We start from the raw sequence: 12,128 nt of genomic DNA, 5'->3' as shown, positions 1-12,128 counted from the left end.
GTTTACATTCCCACCAGCAGTGCAGGAGAGTTCCTTTTTCTCCACATCCTTGCCAACATTTGTTGTTGCTAGTTGTTTGAAGATGTGCCATTCTCACTGGGGTAAGGTGGTATCTCATTGTGGTTTTAATTTGCATCTCCCTTATTACGAGTGATGTTGAACATTTTTTCATATGCTTGGTGGCCATCTGCATTTCCTCTTTGGAGAAGTGTCCTGTTGAGTCTTTTACAGGAGCTTTATGACCCCTTGTCTCTGTCCACTCTGAGTCACCATGTTGGCGTCCTTGTCAGACAGGGAGTAGGGCAGGAATGAGTGCGCAGGAAAGGCACCCAGCTATACAGCCACTGCTCTGCACACCCTGTCACTGCTGTACTGTGTTTCCAGGACAGTATCCCCATCTGGAACTGGGGTCCAGGCATAAACCCCTGGCCACTGGGCAGTTTGTTGTTTAGCTATTAGAACAAGTAGGTATTTGGGACACTTAATTAAAGATGGGCCTTCTTCAGTTGTTAAGTTCTGGTAAAAGTGTGTGTCTTAGGAGAAATGTGGAGAAAATTGTCTTTTTTTGAGTTTGTCTTGGTTTTGCTTATTTGAGTTGATGTTCTACTGGTGGCCATGGAGTTTCAGAAAATGCTGACATAAATTATTTTCTAGTAGAACATATAATTGTCTAGTTAAAAACTATTGGAAACTCATCTTAATTTCTAGGAAGGGAGATTAACTTAAAGAAATTTAAGCAGCAATTATGAGGGGGAGATTTGCTTACTAGATATATAGACATGAAGTTTATATTCTGTACAGAGAATATGACTCACAAATACAATAATAAGCCATTGAACAAAATGAAAAGTTACAATAAAGAAAAATTGCCACAGTTACATACAGATATAATTGGTGAGAGTTCAACATACAGAAAAAAAACAAGCTTCCAAGAGATGTTTAAACTGTGTCCATGCACGACCTTTTCTTCCAACACATTCACTCCTTGCCTGTGGTGAAATATCTTTATTTCCCATGTTCGGTCTAGAAAGCTATTAGAACTCTTGAGTGTGATTCATTTTGTTTGCAACCTGTCATTTCTGTCATTGAAGTAATAAAACCAGAGGACTTCGGCCTTTTCATCATTCTCTGTAGGTAACACAGGTGTTTGTGTGTGGCCCCTGCACCTGGTGCTGCTGTCATCACCTCCCTTTCATGTCTCTGTCCCAGGGAACTACGTGGTGACCGACCATGGCTCCTGCGTCCGCGCCTGCAATTCAGACAGCTATGAGGTGGAGGAGGATGGTGTCCGGAAGTGTAAAAAGTGTGACGGGCCTTGTCGTAAAGGTAGGAAGCCTGCTTGTGCACACGACCAGGCTTTTCCCTTTGGGGAAACTGGGGAGTTGGCGCCCCTCTAGGCCCCATAGTGTCACGCTGGGAATGAGTCTGCCCAATGTCTTCAGGCCTAGAAATCTGGTCCTTCGTTTGTACTGTACCCTGAGCTTGGAGTGTGTGCAAGCGTAATTTAAGCCTACTTATCCTTCACCTTTTAAAAGTTTGAAGATTTTCAAATACCCATCAGTGTTACAAGAATAGTGTCATGACTCCTACGTTGCTTTCACATAAGTGTTGCAGCTTTTCTGCAGGCACAGAAGGGCTAAATCTCAGCACTCTGAAGCTATCACCAGCCACTGCCGCGTGAGTTCTATCCTCAGCCAGGGAGCTGACCCATATGGCACAGCAGCCCTCTACTGACCCGCCTGCAGTGTATTCCAGTAGATAAGTCTGTTCTCCTCCCAACTCTGTCTCTGGTTAATCCTAAATAAATAAAATATTTTAAAGAATGAAGAAAACAAAAGCTTTTATTTTTAATTTATGCATAAAAAAATTGGGGGTGTAGGCCAGAGGTATAGGGGGTGAGAGACTTCACCAGAGACAGAGTGGGAGAGAACAGGCAGATCTACTGAAATATGCTGCTGAGGGGAGCAGGTGATGAGACAGGAGAGGTCTGCTGTGGCATGTGGGTCAGTTTCCTGGCTGGGAATTGAACTCAGGCTGTAGTGGTGATAGCACTGAGACTTAACCCCTAGGCCACCAGGGAAGCACAAATGCTGCAGCTTTTCATGTTTTGCCATATCGTTTTTGTTCCATGTCTGCATTTATATACTGTATTATGCATTATACAATTAGGACCTCAGCATGATGACTTTCACCTGTCTGCAAGGTTTCCCTTAGCATTCTAGCCAATCACATATAATTACCATATGATTTGTGGGAGGAAACCGATATTATAATAAGATAAGCATGCAATACAATTCAGTCGGCAGTACACAAAGGTGGGGGGATGTGAACCATTAAGATGAGGTTTGGGAGACCATCCTGAGATCCACGCTCTGTATCTGGAACATTCCTTTCCTTGCAGGGTGGGAGGGAAGTGTTACTTCTCCAGGCAGAGCCTCTGGCAGCAGATGCCAATCTGGAGAAAGCTTGAGTCTCCCAGGCATGGAGTCCAGAGGGTTTCAGATTAACTTATTTCATCTCTCATATTTAGAGGCTTCAGAGATGTATCATCAGAACCGCCTGTTAGTTTTGGCCTCGGTGCAGTTTGATCTGTCTCTATCCTTATCTGTGTCTATTTATCACTATTTCTCATAAACAAGTGGTCACTTTCATTTTAAATTGTGAACATAAGTCATTCCATTTCATTTACACCCATTTTCTGATCAGTCAGGATTATTGTAATTCCAGTGCATATAACATCTGCATGTATGTGTGTATGTTATCTGTGTGTTTTTCTGAAGCATGTCACAGTCGAAGATAGGAACATTTCACCCTCCCCATTAATGCTTTCCCACAGACAGGGCATTCTCTAATAACTGAATAAAGTTTCACACTTGGGATGTTAACATCAACTCAGCGCTACTTCCTGGTACCCTGTTTAATCCAGGCTTCACCCCACTATTCCCTGTATCATTTCCAGCTGTTCATCCACCCAGGCTTGTGATTTTCATTTAGCTGTGCTGTCACTATGCTATCACCCTGTTCCCATACTCTTCACCAAGGGCCACTTCTCAGCCCCTCTCCACTTGTTTGATTTTTCTCTTACATGACCAGGTGTTATGAAGACTCGAGGCCAAGTGTTTTACAGAATATCTGTCTCCCAGTCTGGCTTTGCCAGTTGTTTTTCCTAAGGTTGGGTTCAGTTAAGCGTTGGGGCAGGAGCGTTGCAGAACCGTATCAGTCCTTTCTCACTTCATCCCACCAGGAGGCACATCCCATTACTAAGATGACAAATTTGATAGTTTGTTCAAAGTTGTTTCTGTCACAGTTCTTGGTGGCTATGAGTCATTCCCCAATTCGGTCATTTCTTCTACACTTGTTAGTTCACATTCCTTTTTGGAAAAGAAAAAAAAAGACTTTCTAACATGTAAGTTCATTAAATCCTTCTTTAGTCAGTCTACTATAATCTACTCCTGCCATTATTCACTCTCATGTCCAAACCATCTCACCTGTGGCTGGCAGGAGTCTTTCTAGCTAGCTCCCTGTTGCTTTGGCACATCCTATATTCCAACCATGTCTTCTACTCAAAAGGTGCTACCCTACTATGTATGCTGTTTCTTAACACGCTCAGGAAACCAATCCAGACATGTTCATGTTACTCTTGCTCATTTCACCTTGTACCTCTTACCTGCCTGTAACTCAAGCCATCTCTCTCCTTTTCAGGGGCCTTAACATTGTTGCCACTGATTTGCTGTTGTAAATATTGCTTCCAAAAACAGCTGCTGACCTTGAATTGCTGCTTCAAATGCCACCTCCCCTGTGAAGCTATCTGTGATATCAGCTGAAAAAATTGTCCCTCTGTCCCAGTAGACATTCTGTACGCCTATCTCATGGCCAGACAACCTTCAAGTTCCTGTTGTTCTATCCTCTCAATCCCTTTGGGAAGCCTGTGCTAATATGATCCCCATTTTTCAGATCAGGAAACAGAGTCACAGGGAGTCTGAAGGGCTTGCCCAGGCCCAACAGCCAGGGTGGTAGAGTGGAGGTAAAGTCCATGTAGGCGGGTATGTGCCACCCTGCCTCATGACCCCTGGGAGCAGGTGAGTCAGGCTCTGAGCGAGGAGTGTCCACGGATTCAGAAAAAAAACCTGGCAGAGGAGACCTGGAAGAATCAATATAGGAATATAATAGGTGGGGAGGAGGAGCTGTAGCAGGGCAGGCATATTGGAAGTAGAAAGAAAAGAGTTAAGTCACTGAGGGTCATTACTACCAGGGATCAATAAATGGGTCTGCAAGCTCAGAGATTAATTTTGAATTCAACAAACATTTTAATTCTCCTGTAATCATTATGCTTTGTTTTTTTACCCACCCCTAATTCATATCTTTGGAGCAGTGGATGAATCAGATTCTTCAGATATAGGACAAGAGATACTGGGCAAGGAGGAAGTGTCAGGAAAACAAAGACTTAATAAATGCCAAATCTGATTTGTCTATGGGCGAATGTACAATTTATCTCTAAATTTAGGGCTTAAAATAACCCTCCCATCACACACAAGAAGAGCGAGAATGAATGTTCTCTCACACATGGAATCCTCCAGATCTGTAATTAAACAGCAGGTGTCTGCCCCAGGGCTTTCTTGCTGGAGTCACCTCCTTCTTCTCTATCATCAGTCAAGCCCTTAGAGTCCTAAAGAAACCTGGCCATTGAGTTCCACAACCCAAGGAGTTGGACCCAGCACCAGTCAAACCTGGAGACCTTTATAGCTGGCAGGATGGGCTCGCAGCCAGAAATGAGGCCTCTGTGCCACTGACATGGAATTCCTAGAATAGCAGAGAAGCTGGAGGACCCATGCTAAACAGGGAGGGTTGTAATGAAAGGATAAATCCTAAAGATAAGTACCAAGAATTGTGCTGTGACTTCTCAAAAATAAATGGGCTATGGGGTGGAGATGGCATTTGAGGTAGAAATTCAAAAGTAAATACAAATTTCAAAATGGGTTCAAAGTGTGGAAAGGCCATTTGAGACTGATGTAGCAATTGGACACATATTAAAGCATTTCATTCAAGTTAACACAGCAGAAGAAAAGCCCTTTCACTATGTATGTATTAAAAATATTACAATATTCCCTGTGATATTATATCAGACGGCCATTAAATATTTGTGAAGAGTTGTAATGATGGGACAAATATTCACAGCATAATAAATGAAAAAAATATGTACTAACCACATACCAACCATAGATGATACATGGAAGGAAAGTTTCAAAAATGTTGAACATTTCACACAGAGTGAAATTGCTGGTCATTTTGGTCTATCATCATCTTTCTGTTTTCAACATTTTTGAAAATACACTCTTGCTTGAAAAAAAAAAAAAGATCAACTCTGCATATTGCTTCTGTAATACAGACAACAAAACCCACGGGTTAAGGCAAGGGAAACTGGAGAAGTGCTTCACAGGGCACCATCAGAGTTATGCGAAGCATAACTGACAGCAGCAGTTTCATTGTGTTGCTGCAGAGAAAAGAAAAGAAGTTGGAGAAGTTAAGAGCAACTGGACACCGTGGTCCAAGTGAGAAATAATGAGGAAGAAAGCATGTGTCCAGGGAAGGCAGTGAGAGTGACAGCCTCTTCCCTAACCAGTATAACCCCAAGCCTGCTAGCTTCCCGCTACCTACTGGGACCCCATATATAGTTGTTGAACGACTGAACTGGTTCTCATGGGTAGAATTCCCTTCCTACCCACCCCTGCCTAAGGAACCCTTGCAATTATTTATTTTTTTTCAAATTTTCTTACATCATTGTTCCTAGCTATCTTTAAGCCAACAAATGTGAATAGAACAAAAATGTCCCTTATTTTACAGTTTGTAATGGAATAGGAATTGGTGAATTTAAAGACACACTTTCCATAAATGCCACCAATATTAAGCACTTCAAAAACTGCACCACAATCAGTGGAGATCTTCACATCTTGCCAGTAGCATTTAAGGGGTAAGTAACAGATTAAGTTCCTTATGTAGAGAAAGAGAATCTGCTTTGTTCATTGGCAGAAATTGTTAATCAATAACCATAATTACTTGTTCCAGTGACTCCTTCACACATACACTTCCTCTGGACCCAAAGGAACTGGACATTCTGAAAACAGTAAAAGAAATCACAGGTGTGTGCTGCTTAACACATGGACTTCAGGGGGGAGCATATTTACTCAGCGTGCCTGGGAGGGCAGGAATCTTTAAGCAAAGACTCAGTTGTTTATGATTGCACGTGAACATGTCTATCATGTGTCTCCCTGGCCCATGGCCATGTCCTAGTGGCCAGAACATGCATAGGCAGAGGGACCATGGACTCTCAGGCCCTTTGGACCGAACCTCACATGCTGTTCAGTCACTGCAGGTCCTAGGCACTGTCTGTCATCAGAGCGATACTTTCTTTCCTTCTAAGAAGAGAGCATTAGAGCTAAACATGTTTGTTTTGAGGATTTGTTTTGTTTGGGAGATTTAAATAAAGAAATATGTAAACTCCATGTATGTATCAGCTCAATGCATGGCCCGCTATCATTGAGAGCAGAATCCAGTTCAAGGTCATCAGATGTGGAACTGGCAACACTCTGGCCCCAGCACTTGTAACAGCCCATTGGGTGGGCATTGGCAGGGTACAGTGAGCTGGGGATGCCAGGGAGAGGCAGGATGTCCCCTCTCTAATGTGCCTTAGCTGGCATCTTCACACATGTGTACACATTCAGAGAAGATGATAAAAAGAACATAAATGGTCACACTTCCTGTTTCTGTTTAGTCTCTTGAGAGTCCTGTAATGTCACATACAAAAGTTCCCAAGTAGTGTGTGTTTTGAGCTATCCTTTTGCCTTGTAGGGTTTCTACTGATTCAGGCCTGGCCAGAAAACAGGACTGATCTAAACACTTTTGAGAACCTGGAAATCATACGTGGTAGAACAAAACAACAGTAAGTTGATCTTCACTGAAACCTTATAGATTAGTTTTTATTTTGAAATAAAATCTGTAGAAGAGTTTGAAATTAGATTTATAGAAGTATTTCAACAATAATGCAGAGTGGCCTGTATCCTTCACCTAGCTTCCCCTAATGTTAACACATTGCAGAAGCACAGCATTATTATCAAAATGAAGACATCAACAATGGAAGCTTCCCCTAGGGTTTACATCTTACAGGGACTTGATAAAGTCTGAAAATGAAAAATTAACAATGATCATTTTGTTAACATCAACATAAATTTGAGACAAGTATCAAAATAGATAAGTTAACAAGGAGACAGTACTATGAACTAAACTACAGTTTTTTCATCTGCCTTTATTTTCTTCTGGGGTACCTCACACTACAGTCAATGGTACATGTCCTTGGTCCCTTGCAATTTATAAAGAGCTCCTGTGTCTCCCCCTGTGTTTCATGGTCTTGACACTTGAAGTGTACTGCTCAGGTATTTTGTGGAATGGTTGATCTATTCTCACAGTTTGTTTGAGGTTATGCATTTTTGGTGAGAAGAGCACTGAGGTGACATCCTCATCAGCACATCGGTCTGAGACACGTTGAACATTATGTGTTGTCTCAGGATTTCCACTTTCTGAGATACAGTGAGGTACATACATGCACATGAGCATCATTGATGTGATAAGAGTAATGTGCTGTGGTAGGGAGGAGTTTGGACTCTTCTGGGTAAGCCTGCCTTGGATATAGAACTGTTTCCCATAACTGACTCCTAAGAGGACTTTATTATATTATATTAAATAAAATGGCAATGCACTACATATAAAGTATATGTTTCTCTAGTACTAGGCATACAGCTCTCATTGTTTCCTAGAAAAGCACCTTTGCCCCTAATTGTCAGGATGTTTCTTTGCCCAAGATCTGTAGGTCAGTTTTCTTGGCTGACTGGTATGTACCACTGGCATTAGTTTTAAGCATTCAAATAAAATGAGGATGATTTTTTTCTTTTCCAATGATGTTCAGGTTACAGACATAGAGTAACCCGCCTCCCCCCCCCCCGGACCTAGAGTATCACCCACCCAAGCCAGGCCTGCACAGCCGACAGACAAAATGTCCCCATTATTCTGGTTCTTCTGGACACATGTTGGGTCAGAATAGTGGTGCAAATATTCTGCACAGAGCTCCTCACTTTCCTCAGGAGCAAGGTTGTGGGATGTGAGAAATAGGAGTAGAAAGAATAGAAGGAAAAACAAGGAGTCTCCAAATTCTGTTTTAAACATCTGCCATCTCGTTTCAGTTTTGATTTCAGTCTCTTCATTCAGCACTGCCCATCCCCATTGGCGTCCATCCTCACCGTGGGTATCCCTATGGGTGTCCAATGAGCCTCCTAAAATACAAGTCTCTTTCTTGGGGTTTTCCTTCTTTTACAAGCAGCTCAAATTTCTCCAAGTCTTCTGTCTCTGACCTTTCTAACCTACCAGATGCCCTCCCAGTTCCCTTACCTTCCCAATTCTACCCCAGCTCCGACACTCAGCGCTCATCAGATCAGCACCACCTGCTCCTCCAGGTGCATCAGCACTTTCCTCCCCCTACTCTGAATAACTTTCATCCAGTCACTTGATATGCACATATTGATCCTTGTAGGATTCTAGCAGAGTTTTGGGTGGTGAAGAAAACATATAACTCCTCCTTCCAAGGATTTCATAGATATTGCCTCTTCCAAGATTCCATGCCTTCCCAGATATCCCTCCCCAGGCTTGCTTAGATGTCCCTACTCTTTGCCTACATGGTGCCCATTAGCTCCATCCTCCTCATACTGGGTTAAAATGATTTCTCAGGTAACTATCCCCAGACATGGATTTTATTGCAATCAGGAAGAGCCTATCTTTAATCAACCCAGAATTTGTCACATAATGCCGCAAATACTTGTTCAATAAATGGAGGGATAGATGTGTGGAGAGGATGGATGAATAAATGAGTGGATTCATGGATGAATAAATATACATGGATTGATAGGTGAGTGAGTGGATAGATTGGTAAGTGGATAGATAGGTAAATAGATAGTTGTATGGATGGATATTTAGGTGAGTACAGAAAATATGCACTTTATTTGTTTTTTATATTTAAAATTGCTGGCTTGCCTTTTGCATGCTAGAGAGGCTAGAGCATATTCTCTCTACTCAGGCAAAGTAAAAATGCAGCAAATAAAATTATGACATTTAGTCAGCCACTGGTGCCCACAATCAGTTTTTGAAAGTTGCAATACATATATTCCATAATATGGCTTATCAATAACTGGAAGGCAGGTTTAGTAAAACATAAGTGCTCCTGAAAATCAAAAAAAAAAAAGTTTTTGGTGATATATGTCTTCATAATTTTTCACAATGTTATTTTTTTCTCTCCAACTTAGTGGTCAGTTTTCACTTGCAGTTGTTGGCCTGAACATAACCTCCTTGGGATTACGCTCCCTCAAGGAGATAAGTGATGGAGATGTGATTGTTTCAACAAACCGAAACTTGTGCTATACAAAAACAATAAACTGGAAAAAACTATTTGGGACCTCAAGTCAGAAATACAAAATTATAAGGAACAGAGATGAAAATGACTGCAGTAAGTAACAACTTTGATTTGACTGTGGAGATGGTGCCAGTAGGTCTTTTATTTGGATTTAGAGTATACAACAGCCATTCCCAAACATTTAAACTACTTTTTCCTTTTCTGAAGAAACAATAAAAATATGTAAATTCCTTACTGTGAAGTTATCATGTGAGATTTACCATGGATCTCTCTCATTTCATAGGGTGAATTCACCTTGAAGTTTAATCTAGCAATTTTGGTGATTTAAAGAACTAAATTTAGTACTAATTTTTTTATGATTTAGTTATAGATTCTTCTACCTATTTCTGCCTCTACTGAGCTACAGATGTATGCACACACACAAATGTATGAAGATGTCCCAGAGACATTTTCAATTCTGATTTGTAGGCTCCCAAAGCTGACATGCACCCTTACTTGTTCTGGGACTCTGGCTGCCAACAGAAGTAGATCTGAGTTCAACTGCTGATCTGATAGCTTTGGGACCTTGACCCATTTATTTAACATCATTAAGCTTTGGATCCCTCATTCATGAACTGGAGGAAAGGTTTCTACACTATACTGCTGTTGAAAGAACTAAATGAAGTTCTGTATGTAAAGTTGTCGGCATGGCAGTTAGTGCCTGGCAAGCACCTACATACACATCTTCCCTATTGTCACCATCAGCCTATGACTTTCATCGGCAAAACCCCATCCCGGTAATGAAAAGGGACTTGTAGTTGACCTCAGGAAGCAAGTTGTGTCACTATGTTCTGGTTCCACCATGTCTGTGCAACTTACCATCACAGAGATACTGGCACCACACTACCGTGTTGTTGTAGCTCATTGTCCCGTGACTGATCTGCGGCCTACTCTGTTTTCTCAGAGACTGCAGGCCACGTGTGCCATCCCTTATGCTCCTCAGAGGGCTGCTGGGGCCCAAAACCCAAAGACTGCTTGTCTTGCCGAAATGTCAGCCGTGGCAAGGAATGTGTGGAGAAGTGTAACATTCTGGAGGGGTAAGAAACTTTTCATAATTTTTTTGATAGAAAATAAGACTAAGAATTACTTTTGGGCCCTCGCTGGTGGTGCAGCGGCTTAAAGCACAGCACTGAGAACCTAAAGCCACTTCTGCATGAGTTCGATTCCCGCCTGCCCCGGAGGTGACCACATGGTGTGGCAGACCTCTCCTGACTGGCCCGCTGCTCCCCTTAGCAGTGTACTTCGTTGAGATGCCTGTTATGCTCCCCACTCTGTCTCTGGTGAAACCTCTCGCTGCCCCTGAGCCTCTGGCCTGTACCCCAGTTCTGTATGCACAAATAAATAAATCTTTAAAAAAAAAAATAGTTACTTTTGTAGGCATAATTACTGAAAGTGATTCCTTCCCCCTCACCTTCTTTTATATTTTGTGATTTTGTTAATCACAAAAGAAATCATAGAAACTTTTATCATTACTTAATCCAATCCAATATTTTATGAAGTCTCTTTTACTAGAAATGTTTTTTTGCATTGCACAAAGTTCCTCACAGAAGTAAGACAGTGGCAAATGGTTCTACAGCAAAATCATAGCCATTTTGCTCTTTTCTTTGAAGTACACTCTTCCTGGTCAGATGTATTGACATAAATCATATTTCCTGGGAAATGCTTTTCTAAAATGTTCAAGATATATTGCAACAGTGCAAATAGCTTTATTTTTACTTTTTTTTAATGTGTTTTTCAATGAAATACTTTTTCTTTGTCGTAGTTAATTTGGGGGCATTATATGAATTCTCCTGTCAGCTGTGGTCACCGTAGTTCTCCTAGCACCCAAGCACCCATAGTCCACTGTTCTCTGTCTCCCCTCAGGCCTCCCTAATCCCACCTCTCTCTCTCCCAATACCCCTCCTCTACCTCTACTGAGACCTCAGATCCATGATCAACTTTCAGGTTGTCTTTTTCTGAACCTTTGATTTCGTTACATTTCACATATAAATGAAATAATCCAGTATTTATCTTCCCCCATCTGACTTACTTCATTTAGCATAATTCCTTCCAGTTCCATCCACATTGCCACAAATAGCACAAGTTTACCTTTTTTGATCACTGAGTATTCTATTCTGCATATATACCACCTCTTGATCCACTCACTTGTTTTGAGGCATTTAGGTTGTTTTCCATATCTTGGTTATTGCCAATAGTGCTGCTATGAACATAGGAGTGCAGGTTTCCTTTCAAAATAGTGAGTTTTTGTTCCTTGGGTAGATACCTAGGAGTGGAATTGCTAGGTCGTATGGCAGATCCATTTTTAGTCTTTTGAGGTTCTCCACACAGCTTTCTATAGGGGCTGGACCAGACTACATTCCCACCAATCGTATAAGAGGGTTTCTTTTTCTCCACACTCTCACAAGCACTTGTCATTTCTGAGAATAATGAAAATAACTTTAAATTTCCTAATGAACAAAGAAATAACCATATAATCATTGCAGTCAATGAAAAATAAGCTGCGATTCTATGGGAATCTTGATATTGAAAACTTTGGCCATGAATAATGACTAAAAATAAACTAATAAAATAATATTTCAGGATAGTAACAGAGGTGATATTTTTTCATTTGAAGGAAACAAGATAGTTCCATAGCAAT

The 12,128-nt window shown here is 41.4% G+C and overlaps 1 protein-coding gene across 2 annotated transcripts in view; it reads left to right on the top strand.

Annotated features, from left to right (window-relative positions):
* EGFR (epidermal growth factor receptor) overlaps positions 1-12,128 on the top strand; it is a 69,182-nt gene that overhangs the window by 11,365 nt on the left and 45,689 nt on the right. For both annotated transcript variants that reach the window (XM_012733957.1, XM_004694512.2), the window contains exons 7-12: positions 1,210-1,326; positions 5,842-5,968; positions 6,064-6,137; positions 6,847-6,937; positions 9,345-9,544; positions 10,395-10,527. In XM_012733957.1, coding sequence (XP_012589411.1) covers positions 1,210-1,326; positions 5,842-5,968; positions 6,064-6,137; positions 6,847-6,937; positions 9,345-9,544; positions 10,395-10,527 — 742 coding nt within the window. The remainder of the gene's footprint in view (positions 1-1,209; positions 1,327-5,841; positions 5,969-6,063; positions 6,138-6,846; positions 6,938-9,344; positions 9,545-10,394; positions 10,528-12,128) is intronic.

This window comes from Condylura cristata, unplaced genomic scaffold (genome assembly GCF_000260355.1).
Source record: "Condylura cristata isolate star-nosed mole 26May11 unplaced genomic scaffold, ConCri1.0 scaffold00044, whole genome shotgun sequence".
In the NCBI taxonomy this organism is placed as follows: domain Eukaryota; kingdom Metazoa; phylum Chordata; class Mammalia; order Eulipotyphla; family Talpidae; genus Condylura; species Condylura cristata.
This window is presented reverse-complemented; position numbering and strand designations above follow the sequence as displayed.